The sequence below is a fragment of the Dipteris shenzhenensis genome, chromosome 14, assembly GCF_047967505.1.
Source record: "Dipteris shenzhenensis isolate YYH24624 ecotype China chromosome 14, Dip_SZ_1.0, whole genome shotgun sequence".
In the NCBI taxonomy this organism is placed as follows: Eukaryota; Viridiplantae; Streptophyta; class Polypodiopsida; order Gleicheniales; family Dipteridaceae; genus Dipteris; species Dipteris shenzhenensis.
Window position 1 is genome coordinate 4,026,372 of NC_141609.1, and position 20,967 is coordinate 4,047,338.

Here is a 20,967-nt window from a genome sequence, read left to right on the forward strand (position 1 = left end):
CCAAAATTCATGCCTTTCTGACCAGCAAGGGGCTGCACAATAGTCCAACTGAGAGCACCCTCTACATCAAGAAGGATGGGGGGTCATCATTCTTTGTGTAGATGACTTACTGCTCACAGGGTCAAATGAGGATAATATTGCAGATTTTAAAGCTGAATTGCAGACCACTTTTGACATGTTCGATTTGGGGCTGCTACACTTTTATTTGGGGATCCAGTTCACTCAAGAGAAAAGTGGCATCGTTATGTCTCAATCCAAGTATGTGCAGAAACTCTTGGACAGATTCAACATGCAGGATTGTAAGCCCATAGCTACTCCCATGGAGCCGGGGCTGAAGCTTACAATGCATGATGCAGGTGAATCAATTGATGTCACACTCTATAGTTAGGCTGTTGGATGCCTCATTTATCTCTGCAATACACGACCTGATATTCAGTTTGCAGTTTCTCAGGTGAGCAGGTATATGCACAGTCCAAAGACTATGCATTGGCAGGCTGTAAAACGCATCTTCCGTTACTTGCAAGCTACAAAGTCTTTTGGCTTGATGTTTCCCGGGGGGGTGACTTGTAGATGCATGCCTACAGTGACTCAGATTGGGCTGGAGACTATGACACTAGGCAGTCCACAAGTGGTAATTGTTTCTTTTTGGGCAAAACTTGTATTTCTTGGTTGAGCAAGAAACAGTCTACAGTGGCTACCTCCCCATGTGAAGCTGAGTACAGGGCAGCTTTCACAGCGATAGTTGAATGTGTTTGGCTGCGTCATTTATTTGCTGATCTTCATCTTTCATTGGAGGGTCCTTCTCCAATTCTCACTGATAGTCGGAGTGCTATTGCAGTGGCAAAGAATCCTGTGTTTCATGCTCGCACGAAGCACATTGAGGTTCACTATCACTACGTCAGAGAGAAGTTGCATGCAGGAGAGATCAGTATGATCTATGTGTCAACCCAGATACTCAGCATATTGCAGCTTTCAAGGCTGATTTGCAGCAGGTTTTTGAAATGTCAGACATGGGACAGCTCCACTATTATTTGGGTATTCAGTTTGCTCATGTTGAGGGGGGTATCATGATGTCACGGTCCAAGTATATTGGACAGCTCCTTGATCGTTTTCAGTTCGATGATTGCAAGCCAATCTCTACTCCAGTGGACCCTGGCTTCAAATTCTCAGCTCATGATGGGAGCCCACCATGTGATATCACTCTTTATCAGCAGGCTGTTGGATGCCTTATTTATTCATGTCACACCAGACCTGACTTACAGTATGCAGTATCTCAGCTCAGTAGATTCATGCACATGCCAAGTTCATAGCATTGGAAGGCAGTAAAGAGAGTCTTCAGATATCTCAGAGGCACTCAAGATTTAGGCCTCTTCTATGGTGATCAGGGTTCACTTACCATGCATGCTTACACGGATAGTGACTGGGCAGGATGTTCCGACACCAGTGTGAGTAGAAGAGTGAGAGCTGCAAGCAATAGTTGCAATAGAAGAGTGTGTTACAACTGAAGAGTGGGATAGGTTTTATCTAAGTGACAAAACCTTATCCTTCACTAACCGTAGTTAGTAAACTAACTGTAATTAGGGGAAAAAACCTCTAAAATGAGGGAAAAGTGCCCCTAACCTACTCATTGCATTACATTAGTCACTGCTAAATTATAGCAACAATTTTAACACCCCCCTGCAGTGCCAATGTCATGTACAAGGAAATGATCAATCACCAGATGAGCATATCATCCACATATAAAATCAGCACTAAACAATAAGAGCCACTCCCACGGACATAAAGAGTGGGTTCTGTGGGGCTATTCTAAAAACCAAGAGATAGTAAGTGTGCATGAATTTTGGCATACCATGCCCTGGGTGCCTGCTTTAAACCATAAAGGGCTTTTCTGAGCCGACATACCTTGTTTTCAGAATTAACAACCTCAAAGCCAGGAGGTTGTGTGGCATAGACTCCTGCAGATCCACATGAAGAAAAGCAGTTTTGATGTCAAGCTGGTGCATTTGCCAATGATGATGGGCTGCAATGGCAATGACACATCTAATGGTAGTAATCCTTGATGTGGGAGCAAAGGTCTCCTCAAAGTCAATGCCTTGTTGTTGGGCATACCCTTTTGCAACAAGATGGGCTTTGTGGCGATCTTACTACATCAGATTTTCTTTTTAATTTGTAGACCCACCGGGTACCAATGGCATGCTTGCCGGGAGGGAGATCTACTAATTCCCATGTGTCATTTTTGGCAATGGATTGTAACTCAGCTCTCATTGCTTCCATCCACTCTTTGCTGTCAAAAGCATCTTTATGGCACAAAGACTCTTCATTGCAAGCTGTAGCAAGGAGTGCAAACTCAAGAAAGTGACCATGCATCTATCTATTCCCTTATCTTGTCCGGGCAGCAAAAGGCTGATCTTGTTTGTTGTCCCTCAATGTATCAAGAAGCCATGTGGGAACTTGCCTTTGCTGTCTATTGATAGCTCTTTCTTCAATCACTGCATCATGAATAGTGGGATCATTTTGTGCTAGAAGAGAAATCTGCAAATCAGCATGGGGTACTGGCTGATCATTGCTTGTTGAAGGGCCTGCAGGAGGCTCATGTTGCTGGTCAAAGTCCTTTTCTAAGGATGGCAGAGGTAACCAAGATTCAAAAGCATCAAACATGTCAACATCTGGCTTAGCTTTGCAGTCCACAAGAGGAGAAGCTGAATGTTCAGCAAAGATTACATCTCTACTGACAATAATCTTCCCAGTATGTGGTTGGTATAACCGATACCCTTTGCTCTCTTGGCTGTAACCAATAAATATGCATTTGATGGCTTTGTCATCAAGCTTATGTCTCAGCTGAGATGGTACATGAACATATGCAAGAGACCTAAAAACTCTCATGTGTGAAAGTGAAGGCTTCCTGCCTTTCCATGCTTCATAAGGTGTAACAGTCTTCAATGCATGTGTAGGTGATCTATTCAGCACATAGTTGGCACACATCATTGCATCAATCCAAAATTTATTGGGCAAAGACTTGGCCTTAAGCATGCATCTGGCCATCTCCATTGTGGACCTGTTTTTCCTTTCAGAAACAGGATTCTGCTGAGGAGTGTAAGGAGTAGTGCATGAGTGAGTGTAATGCCCTGTGAAGACAGAAATGCATCAAACTCCTTTGACATATACTCTTCCCCCCTATCTGTGTTGAGAGTGACAAGCTTGCATCCTGATTCATTCTCAACCATATTCAGCCCCTTTGAAAGCATGAGAAAACTTCAGATTTGGCTTTTAAAGGATATACCCAGCAATATCTTGTGAAATCATCAATGAGAGTCATAAAATATTTGTACCCCCCAATGGCATTTGTCCTCATTGGGCCATAGACATCACTGTGTACTAGCTGCAATTTCCTTTGTGAGAGTTTTGGACAATTCTTTTGAAAAGGAAACCGATGCATCTTACCCAAAAGACAACCCTCACACACATGTTTGGAAACTGTGTGAGTTTGAGGTACATCATTTGCCATCTGCTGTGAATGTAGCTTTGCAAGAGCTCTATAGTTGAGATGACCCATTCTCTCATGCCAAAGATGAGTTTCAGCAAGCTGTGAATCTTAAATAGCAAATGCTTCAAGAGAAAGTGCAGCCGAGTGATGATCAAGTTGATAAAACCCTTTTTGCAAAGTGCCAGTGAGAACTATGGCATTGTTATCACGAAGATCATAAACTAGGCATCTGTAGCCGTCAAAAATTACTCTGTAGCAAACCCTTGATATGTATCTGGCAATCCATTCAATGTGGTACTCACAAGCTGAGAATTTGGCACCACCTCATCAATGTTGGCAAGTTGTTCCATGAGGTCCTTGACCTTTGTCAGGTATGCATCCATAGAATCATTCATTCATATGACTTCCTGTAATTGCCTTTTCAAATATGCAACACGTGCCTCATTGCGAATCTGATAAAGAGAAGCCAATTTGTCCCAAGCATCCTTTGCTATCCTGCAAGACCGGATGTGTGGAATAATGATTTTGTTGCATGACAAAGTAATACATGAATGCGCATTTGCATCTCTTGCATCCCATCTTGACTGTTCCTGAATTGGAAGAGCAGTAGCAGGAGTGCTAGAAGATGAGGCTTTAGGAGGAGTACCCCCTGTAGAGGGACCAGCAGTAGAGGCAACCACTGTAGCATTGGCTGGCCTTAGATCAACCCCAGAAACATAAGAACGCCAAGTAGATCTTGATTGTTCCCAGCCATAGCAAATGTGATATCATGAAAGAGTCGTGAAAACCCAAAAGCCTCAAGGCTATCATTGCAAAGAGCTGGCTGTCCAAAAATGACAGCAAATATATGCAAATTTTCAACCCAAATTTGCCTATATTTATGCCTACAAGGCACATACCATGGTCGATAGGGCATCACTAGAACCACCAGGAGATGGCCTACACTAATCCTTTGTCATTGGCATCTGCCTCCACAATGAAAGTACGTGAAAAATCAGGGCATACCAACACAGGAGCATGAGTGAGGGCAAATTTCAGGTCTTCAAAGCTGGCTGTGCATCTGTAGACCACATAAAAGCATCCTTCTTCAAAAGGTTTGTTAGAGGGGCTGCCCTCTTGGCGAACTTGCAAATAAAGCACCTATAGAAGGAAGCAAGACCTGAAAATCCCCTCAACTGAGTAAGGTTGCGTGGTTGCAACCAATCCTCAATGCATTTCACCTTTGCAGGATCCACTTGAATGCCATCCTTGCTCACAATGTGACCAAGATACTCAACCTCTTGTGCCATAAAAGTGCATTTGTTGGCTTTAGCATAAAGCTGATGCAACCTCAAAATTTCCAGCACTTGCTTGATATGTCTGATGTGCTTCTGCTTATCCTTGCTGTAAATGAGGATGTCTTAAAAAAATACCAGCACATATTTGAAAAGGAGAGGCTGCAAAATCTTGTTCATGAGTGCCTTGAAGGTAGCTAGTGCATTGGTCAATCCAAAAGGCATCACCTTGAACTCATACAGTCCCCTCTCCGTGTGAAAGGCTATCTTGTGCTCATCCCCAGTTTTCATTCTAATCTGATGATAGCCGGACCTCAAATCAATCTTAGTGAAAAACAGAGCACCCTTGAGTTCATCTAATAGGTCATCTATGTTGGGGATGGGAAATCTGTTTTTGATGGTGACCTTATTCAAGTCTCTGTTGTCAATGCACATACGGTAAGAACCATCCTTCTTTTTCACCAGGAGCACAGGGGATGCAAAAGGAGAAGTGCTATGAGTGATGAAACTCTTCTGAAGTCAGTCCCTCACTTGAGTTGCCACTTCTTCCCATTCTACCTTAGAGAGTCAGTATGGGGCCTTATTGATTGGCTTACTGCTAGGTTCCAGGACTATGGCATGATCTACATCTCTTCTCGGAGGCAACTGTGATGGCAAATCAGCAAACACATCTATTTGCCATCTCATCCTGAGACGTATCCAAAGACCCTGGGGCATCAAACAAATCCTCGTCATCTGAGAGGTCAATGATCATGTTGAGCTTAGCAGTACCACTGTTGCGCATCTTGCACACATTCATGTGCTCAGGAATCCATCTCTCGCCACATTTAAAACATAAGTTGGCCTTCTTTCTGCTGTCCATTATTGCCTGTGTATGTTGTTTTATCTCAGCGTGCTCATTTCAGCAGTAGGCTTGCCTCCCGGCTTGGAATCAGGATACCTGTAAGGCCTGGCATACGGCATCTTACTACCTGAGACAGTAGGAAAGCGAGGAAATGGTGCTGCTGCATATTTCTGGTCAGTCCACTCAGCAAACTTAGACTTCGACTCCGACTTAGTGTCATACCCCATAGCATGCAAGCTGCCCATGGCATTTCTATGCTTGCTAGCATATTTAGGCTCGAATACTATTGCAAGCTGAGCTGCCCTCTCAATTGTTTGAGGGTTATGTGCCTTCACATATGCAGCGAGAGAACTACTTAACCCATGGATGAAATGCAGCAGCTTTCCCTTTTCAGATATGTCCTACACAAACAGGGAAAGCCTCCAAAAACGTTGCAAGTACTCTTGGACCGTACTGGTCTGTGACAAGGCATAAATTCAGGCAAGTATTGATCCAACACAAGTGGAGATACAAATGTAGTGACCATCACTTTTTTGAAACCCCTCCAAATGGTTGGTTTCTGAGGCAAATCCCTCATGTATCGCCACCATGTGTGGGCATAGTCTTGCATATGCATACCCGCAAAAATGATGCGCTCCTCCTCAAACTTGGGGTAGAAGCGGAAATAGTCTTCTAGCTTTGTGAGCCACTCCTCCAACTCATTGGGAGTGCGAGTGTCCCCTTTAAACTTATGAACTGTGAGTTTGTCCTTCATATCCTTGGCTGCATAATTCTTGTGTGTGTAGCCTCCAGAAGTGCGGGCATCATCACGCTTGAGGTTCACATAATCGGAGAAGGGCATCTCAAGTTTGATGGTCTCAGAGGCCCTGTATGAATGCAAAGAATCTGCCAACATGTCATCAAATAGGGCCCTGTATGAACGCAAAGAATCTGCCAACATGTCATCAAAAGTGGCTTGCTGCCCACCACCAACCCTTGCCGTGTAGAAGCTGCTGCCATCTGATGCATTGGCTGCGTTTGGCTATATGTGCTCGCTGGTGGAGCGATAGGTGCATGAACTCTGGGTTGTGGGTCTCTCTGCCAAATGCATTTTTCCGGAATGATGGCATACCAAAGGGCTGAGAAGAGGATTGACCTCTCTCCCAGGGGTGTGGGCTGCCATATAAACCCAAGCCAACTCTAGGCATACTCGCTGGTGCGGATACCAAAGGAGCACTAGCTGGATGCACACCAACGGGTTTGCCCAAAAGAGACGGCTCAGCCTGCATAGATGCAGAAAGCTGAGAGCCAAAAGATGGCGTGACATCTTGCAAGAAGGTGCTCTGTGGCACAGAAAATGCATCATCTATGTCTAGATAATCCCCAAGTTGGGGTACATGCAATGGTTCAGAAGACTGATGCTCATAGGCATGACTGGCATTTGCCATAAAACCCCTGCGTGGAGCAGACAAAACATCGTGACTGTCTGAATGGTCCCCTTGCTGGGGTGCGGGTTGCTTACCCTTATCCTGCATAGCAATGGTAGATGTATTTTGCTGACCAATCTGCTGTCCCATCTGGACAAGAGCTGAATCCTGCATAGCCATGGCTGTGGTAAGTTGCTGGCTGAACTCCTGTCCTATCTGGCGGAAAGCACCTTGGAGCATAGAAGAAAGGGCATCTAGAAACTGCGTCTGCGTTGCTTGCACTTCCCAGGATGCAAGAGAGAGAGGTTGAGGGGAAGGAACCTTTGCACCACCAGTGGATGCAACCACTGTGGCAGGCACTTGCTTATACTGAGCAGCCTCATCAGAGTCATGTGATATATCACGAGGAGCACGCTTCGCTGCCATTGTGACTGGTCTTGGAGAGAGAGCTCGAATGTAGGCAAGGAGAAATGGATAACAAAAACCCTATTGTAATGTTGTGCCCCTGAAATAGTGTGTGGAAAACATGAAAATGTCGGTGGAGAGGCTCAAAAGAAAGGTCGTTGAAGAAGCTTCAAAACAGAGCCAAAATGACCCCAAATGGTAAAAGACCCCTAAAAGAAGGTGAAAAGTGGGCTTTTTCCTCTTTTTTTTTTAAAATAAAATAAAAAATAAATTAATTGGGGGGGTGTCCTTAAGTCACCTAAGACAGTACAGTTCTAAACTAAGATCTTTAGGACACTGTCTTAGATCAAACTAACCAAACCTTTAACCTTAGTTAGTACTAACCTAACCTACACCCCAACTAATTGAACCTAACCTAGCTAACCAGACCTACTAATCTAACCAACCCCAGCTAACTAGACCTAACTGACCTACTAATTAAACCTAGCCTAACCCAAACCTCTAACGTAGTTAACCTAAACCCCGGCTAACCTGCAGACCTTAGCAATTGCTAAGGTTCTGTAGCCGCGCAGCGCTAATGTAAGGCGATGTCGTCGGGCGTGGCATGGTGGAAAGGTCATGGTGAGGACACGCGTGACAACGATGGTGACACAGTGGTAGCGTGAGCAACGGAAATGGCAGGGTGGGCTTGGTGACGAGAAAACTAGATTCGAGGCGGCTTGTGAGGCAGCCACGATGACGTAGCAGCGTTGGTAACACAGGCACTGGGATTTGACGGGTCTGGCATGGCACGGGCAAGGTGTCGATGAGCCAATACTACTTCCTTCCTTTGCCTCGTCGGCTTTCTCCTTGAGCAAGCACTAGCTTATTAGCTACGGTGAATTCTAGGGAGTCTCGGTTGACGAGCTAGTTTGTTTGCAAAGAATAGCTGATGGCCAATGTGTCTGACGTACGAAGGGGTGTTGACTCCACCATTCATTGCCTTGACGATGATGTTGCTTGAAGCCACTCATTTGCGTAAGAATTGTCTTGGCACACGAAAAGAGTGAAGGAGGAAACAAAGGTGCCAGTTTCGGGCTCTGACACCAATGTAGAGAAGGGGGTAGGGACAGATTTGGAGAAAGGGGGATAGAGGAGTAGAAGGGGGAGAGAGAGAGGGGAAGAGGGAGAGGAAGGGTAGGAGAGAGAGAATGAGGTAGGAAGAGAGGGAGAGATTGAGAGGGAGTAGGGAAGAGAGAGAGAGAGAGAGAGAGAGGGTGAGTGAGCATAGGCAGGAAGCAGGAAGGGAGAGTAGATAGGATTAGATAGGACTATCGTGAGATTGAAACTGCACTATGTTGTGTTTTTAGAGGATGAGTTTGGGAATGTTCCTGGATTCATTCAGGTATATGCTTCTGCCGTATTAGCGGACATGCAAATTTCACCTTGTGAAGTTTTCATCCAAGTTGTGGCCTGCTGGTATTGCGATAATTCTTTCTATCTTAAATGGTGCGTTGCCCTATCAGCCAGATTTAGATTTAGATGCTCGTTTGGGAGAGACTAAAATGAAATCGTTTAGACTTCACAAGAAATTGTAGCTTGAATGAAGAGATTTGGACTACTTTTTGATTAGCCTTCTCCTTTAGTGCTAGCCTTTTTCATGGATGAGTTTGCCCTTCACCTTCGGAGTGCCGACAGAAACTTAGTACAAAGACTTTGTATAAATGGATGCTCAAGTATGTGTGGGTGTGTGGATTTGTATGTCTGAGAGCATACTTTAATACTATGGTCTACACCCACTGTTGGGCGCTGATGACGTCAGTGGGGATGTCATAGTAGCTAGTCCCTGCTATGCGTGATGGAGTTTATGGTTTCAATCTTATAAGTGACTATCGTGAGATTGAAACTGCATTATGTTGTGTTTTTAGAGGATGAGTTTAGGAATGTTCCTGGATTGATCTAGATATATGCTTCTGCCATATTAGCAGAGATGCAAATTTCACCTTGTGAAGTTTTCGTCCAAGTTGCGGCCTGGTATTGTGATAATTCTTTCTATCTTAAATGGTGCATTGCCCTATCAATTTAGATTTAGATGCTCATTTGGGAGAGACTAAAATGAAATCGTTTAGACTTCACAAGCAGTTGTAGCTTGAATGAAGAGATTTGGACTACTTTTTGATTAGCCTTCTCCTTTAGTGCTAGCCTTCATCATGGCTGAGTTTGCCCTTCACCTCCGGAGTGCCGAAGAAACTTAGTAGGAAGACTTTGTATAAATGGATGCTCAAGTATGTGTGGGTGTGTGGATTTGTATGTGTGAGAGCATACTTTTATACTTGGTCTACACCCACTGTTGGGTGCTGATGACGTCAGTGGGGATGTCATAGTAGCTAGTCCCTGCTATGCGTGATGGAGTTTATGGTTTTCAATCTTATGAGTGACTATCGTGAGATTGAAATTGCACTATGTTGTGTTTTTAGAGGATGAGTTTGGGAATGTTCCTGGATTTATCTAGGTATATAATAGATGTCACATCAAAAAGTACATAGTAGGGGATGGATGGAGACTTATATTGTCCCTCCACATTTTCCCCCTAAAGGGCCTCTAACTTGGCCTCTTTTTCCCTTCATTACATGTTTCTTGATTGGCGAAATGTCTATGCTTGTCCTCAAAACAAGGTTCTCTATTGTTTCCTTAGGTGCCCTTCCAAGGGGTGCCTTCATGGCCCTCTCTTCTTCAATCAAGGATTGATGTTTTTTGTTTAAGCCTCCTGCATTGGGCTTGTTGCAACCTCCTCATGTCACATTGATCGGGCTCCAAGATATCACATACATTTTGTATCCATCAATCAGAAAAGCAAGAGAGTCCTCTCATCTCCTCTCCCTCTCCTTTGGTATGGGAAGACTTTGATCATTTGTGCTCAGATGTTGATCATTGGTGATCTCAGATGGAGCCTTTTTGGTAGAGGAGTGTGTGATATTGTTGTTGGCAAGCAAACTCTAGTAAAGATAGTGGGACCATCGCTTATGCTGGTCATGTGTAAAGGCCATAAGAATGCTAACTACGACTTTATTCGCCGTTTCGCTTTGGCCGTTGGTTTCAAGATGAAAGACAATGGAAATCCAAGCTTAGTACCAAGGTTCTAAGGTGTCCATAAATGACCCGAAAATTCGTTATTGAAAGTAATGGATCTAGGCAAGCCATGAATTCTAAAGATATTTCGAATGACGAGTTTGGCTGTTTCAGGGGTTGATATATCCTTCTTACATGTGATAAAGCAAGCTTGCTTGTTGAGGCGTCAATGATACTATCGATCAAACGATCCACTCTTAGGGAATCTAAATAGAAAATCCATTGTCATGTGTCGCCATCTTTTTGAAAGTATGAGTAGGGCTTGACCTAAGGCACTTATTATCTTTTGACATACAATGCATTGTTGGACAAAGTTGTCCTTCCTTAAGTTAGGCCAATGAAATTTCTCTTCATATTGTCAATGGTTCCTCAAATATGTTTGTGACGAGCATACAAGTTGTGTAGCTTACGCATGACAAGAACGTGATTTGGGTACACATGTTTGCTCTGATAACAGTTATCCTTCCTCAAGTTAGGCCAATGACATTGCTCTTCATATTGTCAATGGTTCTTCGAATATGTTTGTGATGAACATAGAAGTTGTTGTGTAGCTCACGCATGAGAAGAGCATGATAAGATTGGGGTACAACTGCTTGCTCTGCTAACAGAAGGTATTCATTGACTATGGAGTAACCTCCAAGCCCTCCAGTTATGCCTCGCTGTAATCTTGGAGTTATGACAGCATAATCCTCATTTGAGGCATATGAATCTCTCATATTTCTCAAACTCTTCTCTTGGATAACCGAAACAAAGTTCATACTGGTCTCCTACTCAATGCATCAACCTGTGGGCATCAATACCCATAACAAATACATAATAGCCATAATCATGAAGACTCCAATACACAAAGAGAAATCTCTCAGCTCATGGAGAAGATGCGAGTTGGCAGAATTGTGATGATCATCTGCAAGATGGCGCAGAGAGGTCAAGTAAAAGAGGGGGACAACGATGTATGAGGCTCCAATCGCATAAACCTGTGATGGAGTGCTCATAGTTGTCGGTATTTGCGGTCCATTGTGGTCTCCTAGCTATGCCCTATGTTGAACAAGTGCCACTATCACTCCCGTCTACTGTGTCTCCTATCTGGTGAGCATAGAGGGAAGGCCCCCTAGTCTAATCCATACCTTAAACCCACTGGCGAGTCTGCCATGTCTCCAAGGAGGAACAAAGATAGATCTGTTGAAATGTAGTTGAAGCATCTCCCTTGTTTGGTTCCCATATTTTAAAAAATCTAAATGTTTGTGAATGGTCAAAGGATTGTGATCCTTTCAAATGATGGTTGTAATTACAATCTTGTTAGTGACCAAGATGTTAAACTCATCCATGCAAAACCTCAACCATTCGGGGATGTGACAATTTCAAGAGCTTTCTAAGTTCATTAGGAGGAGCATGTATCCATGGTCCAATGCTTAAAAATTTAAGAAGAGATTGTGTATTTAGGTTGTATTGTGATAGTAAGGGGTATCAAAGTCTTCCTTGTAGTCCTTTACAAGATGAATAGAATTCAGATGGATAAAGCTCACAAACAAATTTATAAACTACTTAGGAAATGGTTAGTACGACCCAGCAATTCACCATTCGGAGCTTCTGCCCTTCTTGTCAAGAAGAAGAATGGTACAATCAAAATTTATATTTATTATAGAGCTCTCAATAAGAAAACGATTAAAGACCAATATCAATACATAGAGTTAATGACTTCCTAGATTTACTTAAGAGAGCAGGCATTTCCAGCAAGTTAAATCTCAAATGTGGGTATCATCAAGTGAGAAATAAGCGTTTGACATACGTAAGATAGCTTTTAGGACTCCAATTAATCATTTTGAGTTCTTGATGATGTCTTTTGGACTCATTAATGCTCCTACTAATGAGAAGGATCCTGAACCAAATTGTAGTGGTGTTCTTTGATGATATCCTAATCTTCAGTATGAATGAAGAAGAGCATAAGGAGCGTTTGCAGAAAGTGATGGATCGTCCTAAGAAAAACCAACTCTTTCTCAACCACAAGGAAAGTGAATTCTTCAAAGAAGAGACAATATATTTACGTCACATTGATATATCATAGGGTATCAAACTCTTCCTTGTAGCCCCTTACAAGATGAATTGAATTCAATTGGAGAAAGCTAACAAACAAAATCAGAAACTAATTGGGAAAGGGTCAATATGATCTAGTAATTCATCATTTGGAGCCCATGTTCTTCTAGTCAAGAAGGATGGGGTGCATTCAAAATGTCAACCAAATAAAGATTAAAAACCATTATCTAATCCGATGCCCTGAGTTAATGACTTGCTAAATGTACTTAAGAGAACAAAAGTTTTCAGCAAGTTAGATCTCAAATGTGGGTATCACCAAGTGAGAATGAAGGAGTTTGACATACATAAGGAGGAGTTTGACATACATAAGACAACTTTTAGGACTCCAACTAATCATTATGAATTCTTGGTGATGTCTTTTGGACTTGCTTATGCTCTTGTTAATGAGAAGGATCTTGAGACATTACCTAAGCAAGTTTGTTGTGGTATTCTTTAATGGTGTCCTAATCTCCAATAAGAATAAAGAGGAACATTTAGAGAAATTATGGATTTCTTAGGAAAATAAACTTTTCTTAACCACAAGAAAAGTGAATTCTTCAAAGAAGAGATTGTGTATTTAGGTCACACGTGATAGCAAAGGTATTAAAGTCAATCCCAGTAAATTTCAAGAACATCGAGAAGTGATATCCTAATCTTCAACAAAAATGAACAGTATAGTTGCTTATGCTTGGGCACTGATGACGACATAAGTGTTGCTTTGCTTGCTAAGTATGTCTTCCTCTTGTTTTTCATAAAAGTTTTTGTTTACCTCTTTTTTCTTCTCTTTCATATTCTCTTTTATTTTCTGTGTAGATTTCTGATCTTTAGAACAACAAAAAATCTAAATTTGTATGATTGGACTTATTCTAGTCTTACAAAGGTATATTAAAAAAATGTTATGGACCTTCTCAAGGAAATTCAACTCTTTCTCAACTACCCTTTCAGCTCATTGTATCAGGTTCTTTCAGTCTGATAGACCCTCACAAAGCTTGTCATTCCTCACAAGTTCTCTCCTCACTTTGGCAAATCTGATTTCTATCCAATTGAAGACTTTATCAATTTCTTTTAAGGAATGGGATACAACTTTTGTTAGTTGCTCAAAGAACTTCTCTATTCGAGAAGAAGATGGTTCATTTCGTGGCAAGTTGAGATAATTTGGCATGAAAAGAATGGTTCTCGTGATGAATTGGCTTCAATAAGCATGGATGTTTGAAAAGAATCATTTGGAGGAGTTTGGAATGGATGCACTTTAAGGTGGAGGTTGAGGCTCAAGGGGTAACGGAAGTGGACTAGGCAGAGGCTCAAGAGGTAATGGAGGCTAGTGATCTCATTAAGTGATGCCATTGTTTCAAAGGGAATGCGGAAATAGATCAAAGAGTCCCTTTATTAAGCAAAATTGAGATGTTGAAAGGTGAGACGTACTCCCCCTTCTACTCCAATAGTACATAATTAAAATTCCCTATTGATTTCTCATAATAGCGAGTCTTTAATTTGACATCCAGAGATCTGTGATCAAGAGGGGCACATGCTTGGTCACCGCACACATATTAGGTGGGCACAGTCGGATAGAGGACATGGGGGTTTTAGCTGGCTTGTAGAGCAGCCCGAGGAGGGACTTTGTGCTTTGTCACACCTGAGGGAGCTAGTTGCATGGTAGAAGAGATTGATGCAGCCACACTTAAGGCGTGGCGGGAGGGGCTCATCGTGCACCTTGATCCAACAACTCCTTGTCCATTTTTCTAGGATGAGGTTTCACTTAGATTCTTCTATATGGATTGTCACATTGGTGAGTTTCTTCCGAGCATCCACCAAGAGGTATATTGTAGCTAAGCTCAAAGCTGGGCTCATTGGAGTGATCAAGGATAAGAGTGCAATTGGGGAGGAGATGGGCCATTGACTCCCCAACCTTATAGTGATGAGTTCATTGTGTGGCATTTATGGCTCCGGGAGGGTTGATGGCTTTGAGAGGTCCAATGGGACCCCAGGGAGTGGTTTTGGCCAGCCAAGAACCGTCCACTCGTGTCTTGGAGAGGATAGAGAAACTGGTGTTAGTCCTTCACGAGAGCGCTATTGGTTGAGCTGGAAGCGCCCCTTGAGGTAATTACTTGATTTGGATTCCATCTCGGGACAAGCCTCTGCCTGAGAAAGATCTGAATTTTCTTTTGGTTGATGGCCCACGGTGGCCTATCCATTGGCTCACGGTTGGTGGAGATGAGGAGAGACGGGACCTGTCATTGTTGTGCAAACTGCAGCAGGAGATCTCCCCTCGTTATTGTTTCAGAATGTGGAGGATCCCTTGGGTCTTAATGTGGGGTTGGTGGCTTGGGAGTCATTCTTTCTCCATAGAGGTGACCTCACTGGCCTATTTGATAGACGGAGAGGAGCTTATCAGACAAGATATTAATGATATCTCCCTTGCAATTCATTGGTGCCTAGAGCTGTCATCGGAGGCCAATGCTTGGGAGATGATTGCCAGCATCACAGCCTGGAATATGTGGGTTGCATGATGCGGTCTTGGGATTGGGGGGCAGCAGACTCGCTGCCCTCGTCAATATTGGCAATGATATCATTTGCACCTTGCAAGCTATCGTGGAGCAAGGTAGAGAGAGTTCTAGGAAGGCTGCCGAAAAGCATGAATGTATCTGCAGGGCATGACTAGAGGCATCTCCACATATTTTGGATCGAGGTTTTCACTGGTTGTATAATCCCCCACATTAGTTGTTGGCGTCCGCTTTGGGGAAATACCTTAGGCAGTGAGCTGGGACCCTAAGAGGCTGGCTGCAAGACAGACATCACTCTCTTCAGTGCCTCATTGACTGCTGATTTTGTATTGTTTTCAAAGCTTCTAATAGATGGTACCTTTTTCTGTTCAATTTCCTAAATAAATAAATAAATAAATAAAATGGATGGTCAACTGTCGGCACATTTTCAACTATAGGGATATCTCAAGGCACATTGACTATAAGTACATGACCAGTTCCCTATGCCAAGCTTTCGTTGAGCTCTTTGTATCCGTTTCTGCCTGGTGGTTTGTGTCATTTTTTGGCAGTAATACTGGATACTGCATATCACTTCAGCCAATTTGGCTACAGTTTCAGGATTCCCTGCAGAGGTGTTGAGAGGAAACAATTGAACTATAGACTCTAGATCGTAGCATAACAAATGAACTATAGACTCCAAGTATTTACAGCAATGAACGTGGATGTTTATTGTTTCAGTTTTGTAAAAGTTCTTACCATAATCAATTAAAACAGTCATTGCTTTGTTTTGTTAGAAGTACAACTCGTTTTTCTAATAAAGAGCGAAAGGAATTTGCATTTTTGAAGGTTTTACAGCTCTGCACAGCACTATAATTACCTTAAATAAAATGTCTGTGCATGATATTAAAGCTGGAAGCACCAGCTATAGAACTGATTTGCCTCAATTTGTCATAATCTGTCAGCTGAGGAGATGCCAGATGATGTACAGAAGCTCCGTTCTATGCTTAGTGGCAGGCATCCTCTTGTAGCCCGCAACGTTGCTACTATAGTAGATGTGATCCGCAAGTCAAAATTGAGGGCGTCAGAGTTTATGGATGTAATCACTCAATCAAGATCAAAACCTGAGAAGAGTACATGTGTGCTTGGCCCACCATCTATTTTGAAGGAGACATCCATTGATGAAGGCAATGTGGAGAGAAAAGATGGAGAGGTAGAATTTGATCCAGTAGGTCACACGGTTGAGCGAGGAAGTACTGATAACGTTATACTGGGTGTTGAGGGGACATCTTCAATTGCTCTGGAAGGTCAAATGCGTTCCATGTTCACAAACGATGCTCCAGGAAGAGAAATTAATGTGGATGCAGAGGATGCTCTTTTACATTCGAACAGTGATCCAAGATCCTTAACCACAACAGAGACTACAACAGAAGCAAAGGGTCAAAGAAAATTCACATCCTCGCTCATGAGATTGACAAAGCAGCCTTCGGGGGGTTTGGCATCCATGTTTAGTAAAAGGCCTGTCAGGCAAGTAGAAGCCAAAAGCAATACTATCTCAAAAGAAGATCCTGAGCAGGCAAGTTTCTAATTCCCATGCATGCCATACAACTTGGCATGGATTCTCATGTATTTGATTATGTATGATCAGACTTAGGATTCAGCACGGGTGATGATGCTTGTTTAGTAGCTCCACCCTTACTGTGATTTGTATCAGGTTTTCTTTCAGTCTCATAGACCCATTGGTCTTCTGAAGACTCTAATAAAATTTCTTTCTTTTTTCTTTCTCATAGGGCTCAGAGTGTTTTTCTGTCAGTGGCTTGGCTTTGCTTTGGGTTGAAATGTGCTTTTACTGAAACGAGTGGTTATTTTTATGATTGTTAGTAGGAAACGAGTTGTACTATTGCCTAATCTGTGTCCTAAACATGACTGAAGGTGTATAGTTGGCTTACTTTGTGAGTACCAAACTTGTTATAACTTGAAATTGATGATCTTTTACATAGAGTCAATGTTGAATGAACTAGATGGTCATGCAAGATAGATGAGAATTGTAGAAAAGGCATGTGAACAGGTCCCAAGATATTCAAGTTTGATTGTGCAAGGGATACTCAAAAACCCTCATAAGGCAAGAGCGGGTCCTGGAGAAAAGACTACTTGGGGGCTCAAATTTTGGCACGATGACAGATTATGAACCTATTTTAGATGCAAAGTGGGCAAAGGAGAGTACATAATCTCCCCCCCTGCCCACCCCGGCCGAAAAAAAAAAGAGGAAAAGAATAGAACCCTCTATTAATGCTTGAGAAAACATCAACCATGTGCTGATCGTGGAAGAAAATGAAGTAAAGTGCTGGCTGTTGTCCAGCCTGCTTCTAGAGAACCCTGCTCAATGCCTAGGGAATCTAAAAAATAGCACCCCCAACAAGAGTGGGGGCTATACAACCAAAGATGCCTTGATCGGTGAATGTGTAGAATACACCAGCAAGCCAAGCCTTGCAGAAACACGCATTCCTTTTGGTGGTAATTTGAGAATCCATCGTCCTACGCTCCCATATAGTGTGCAAGGTATAGATGATATCCTGCAAAATGGCAACAAGTGTGGTTGCTGGTGGTACCTGTCGAATGCCCAAATAATTGTTATGCTCAAGTTGAGGCAACATGACCTCGGAAGGGTCAGTCGACATTTTCCTTTGTAAAGGATCAATGTTTGTATTATATTTATTTGGGCTTCATGTAAATGGTCAAAGGGGTTAATGTCAAGGTCCTTGATGAGGGTGACAAGGCACTGACTAGATGGGTCTAAGGCTATGGGTCTTAAATGCATTAAGTGGGAATTGTGCCTAGGGGCAAGTGAATAAATTGATACCCCAAGAGAGGGGTAGTAAATATGCATTTAAGAGGTACCCTAGAATGAAGACATGTGGCATACTAGATCCATCTAGGGAACTGGGGCTTGGTGGAATGTGCAAGTTGGAGCCTTCATGTAGGGTTGCTGTTCTGAGAGTTTGCTATCACCGAGAATTGGCTGGGAGGAAAATTGAGTGCCTGCCCCGTGATTGATCGTTGACTAGGGAGAATTGAACAGGTTGTACGTTAGTGACTTTGACATTTGGTATCAGAGCGTCAGGTCATGAAGGTGCAGGAAGGCTTGGTCAAGGAGCTCTCTGTGTATGAACGTGTGAATGTTCTCCAACTTCTGAGCTCAAGCAAATTAGAACGCTCATGGAAAATGCTCATGGAAAAGGGGTATGTAAATATTGGTTCGGAAGGTTTGAACGACGAATTAAATCTGTGATATGGCGATAGATGAAGGCACCTGCGTCGGGAAGCTAGAGTGGTGATGTCAAGATTATCTTGAAAGGCAGATGATCGTAATATCCACGGCTGCAAGCAGGAAAATCCGTACGTGAAAGGTTTGCCCGCTTCAAAGGAGGGTGCGATAGGTGAAGCGTATCAAGTGGTTTGGTATTGCTACCTCGAATTTGCATGACGCCTGCGTAGCATGCGTCTGAAAAAGAAGCTCTCTATCGTTATCCACCTTAAGCTTGGGCAAACATTGAAAGGCGTAGACCTTTGCGATCTGGCGCTTAAGGATGGAGTTCACGTCGCTGTTAAAGTGTTAGTTTACAGGTGGTTGGTGAACTCCTTCGTGATCGTGTGGTTGACAAATGCTATGCCCACATGGCTGTTCATCGCTTCGTTGCACAACTCATTTGTTTAGCAATGCACCAACCTTAGTCTGTTGAGAGTCTCGTGTGCAGTAATAAAAGAGAGGCTGGAGCCTTGGTATTTGTTTATAATGGCTGATCTTCTCTTGAATCCAACATAAAGGCAGGTGGTTGTAGGACATATCATAAATACGGATTGGGAGTGGCTTACAAGAACTAGTTGATTTCTTCATACAGCAGAAATATGACTAGGGAGCTTTCTATGCCTTTTAAATTTTGTTGGGGTATATGCTAGTTTATTCGTCCATGGTGTTTGAGTTATTTGAGATTGCAGATATTTCCCTAGTATAGGGAAAAGATATTCATCTTGGTTCTCAGCTATTTTCAATTGGTGGTTACGCAAGTTTAGACACCTTTTGTGGTTGTGAGATTGAAAAGCAGTTTGTGAATAGAGTTTTAGGCGGTGTTTTATTCATTAAAAAAAAAAAAAACACACCCATCGACCTAAATGGAAGTTGAAGAAGAAGCTTCTAGGGTGGATCCCGTAGAGTCGGGAGTCCGGCCGATCCCGTAGGTGTCGCATCTAACAGGCCATACACTGTCTGGTAGAATTGCATTATTGGAGGTTGTCTTGCAACAGATTTTTTTTTTTCATGAAAAAGACTTCTATTAAGTAAGAACAAAAACCCGCGAGAGCAAGCTCAAAGCGGAATACATCATGAAATCATGAGGATAATAAAAAACCCCCTCAGAGTGAGGTGGAAAGAAACCAAGGCTGAGGCTGAAAGTGCCATCTCAACCCTGTAGTAGATTCAGAGAAGAAAGGAGAATCCTTCCATTCCCTGAAGAAAGAAGCCCTCCTAGCTGAGGCTGCACGGGAGTTCCCCTGCATACCCGTCCATACGGCCATCAGAGTGTGTACGATGTCTGTCCAGATACTAGCCAATGTGTGCGAGGGATGAACCTGAGTACCCTCCATAGCCTCTGTGCATCTGGATCTCCAGATATGCCAGGCTGCTATGCTCGCTATAATCTCCCAAGAAGTATCCACAGAGGCATGTACAGCTGTAAAAGGACGGTGTGTAACCACATCCAACGAGCAGAGCTCAACCCGATGATGTCGAACTGAAATGGCCCGGGAGGAGTCAAGTCCCTCATAGAAAACCTGAGGTCCTGTAAGAGAAAGCCAAGCCACCGAGCCCCAAGTCATAAAGAGTGGGGAATGGGCAAAGTGACTGAAGATCCTGGCTATCCCCATCCAAATCAATCTCGCCTGTCTGCAATCCCATAAGCAATGCTGAATAGACTCCGAAGCAGAAAGGCAACGAGGGCAAGTAGGGTCGGCTCCGAATCTGGACCTCCAAAGGTTCACTGCAATCCCACCATGAATAGAAAGCCAAAAGAAGATAGTGATCTTTCTATTCCTGTGGGATTTCCAGAGCCTCCTCCAGAAGTACCTCTTCTGATCCGCAGTAATACCAAAAGTCTCCCAATGAGGAACTCTGGAGGGTCTCCAACCTCTACTACTGAGCTGAAATCTCCTGGCATTACTGACCGTGTAACGAAAGAAGGGAATGGTCTTCTCTCGATGCCCCGCGTCAATCCACTCCCACTCTCCGGGGTCCCACTGTAAATACCTGATGGGAACTCCTCCATAGAGCCAAAGTCTCCAAGACCCGGTGGAGAGTAACTGGGGGTCAGGGTCTAAGAACCACTCTGAATCTGATCCCTGCATCAAAAGGCCTACGACCCTGATAGGCTGAAAAGCAGACTCAAGCAATATATCATCTGTAGATCTGAGCAATCTGCCACCATCCTGGACACTGAAAACCAAAGCATCCTCCTGTGCACCTCGGAAGGCTAAGACCTGAAGTGGAACCCCGCCTCTCGAGAAAGTACCTGCCCAAGTGGAGGTAGTGAGAGGCATATCATCTGTGTCTATCCAAGCCTCTGGAAGGGCTGACTCAATCTGCAAGATCCTCCCTGCACTCCCTCTGAGATGTCCTGTCAACCCTGACTTGGTTTCCTCTGGAAGCCTACGGAAGGCTTTCCAAGATCCCAAAGAAGAAGCAGGTCCCCTCTCCCACCTGGCCCACTGCATGTAGAGTGAGGCACCCAGTGGTCTGCCACGATCATCTAAAATACTGTCGTTCCACATGATGGGCTGCCTATCAATCTCTTCCCGGGAGGAAGGAGGAATCCTCCGAAGAGAGCTTCTGAAACTAGCCCAAGCTTTC

At 43.4% G+C, this 20,967-nt stretch overlaps 1 protein-coding gene across 1 annotated transcript in view; it reads left to right on the forward strand.

The window, feature by feature from the left end:
- LOC147894083 (protein RRP6-like 2) overlaps nucleotides 1-20,967 on the forward strand; it is a 105,588-nt gene that overhangs the window by 60,633 nt on the left and 23,988 nt on the right. The window contains exon 11 of the mRNA XM_087384598.1: nucleotides 16,034-16,648. Within this exon, the coding sequence (XP_087240724.1) occupies nucleotides 16,034-16,648 (615 nt within the window). The remainder of the gene's footprint in view (nucleotides 1-16,033; nucleotides 16,649-20,967) is intronic.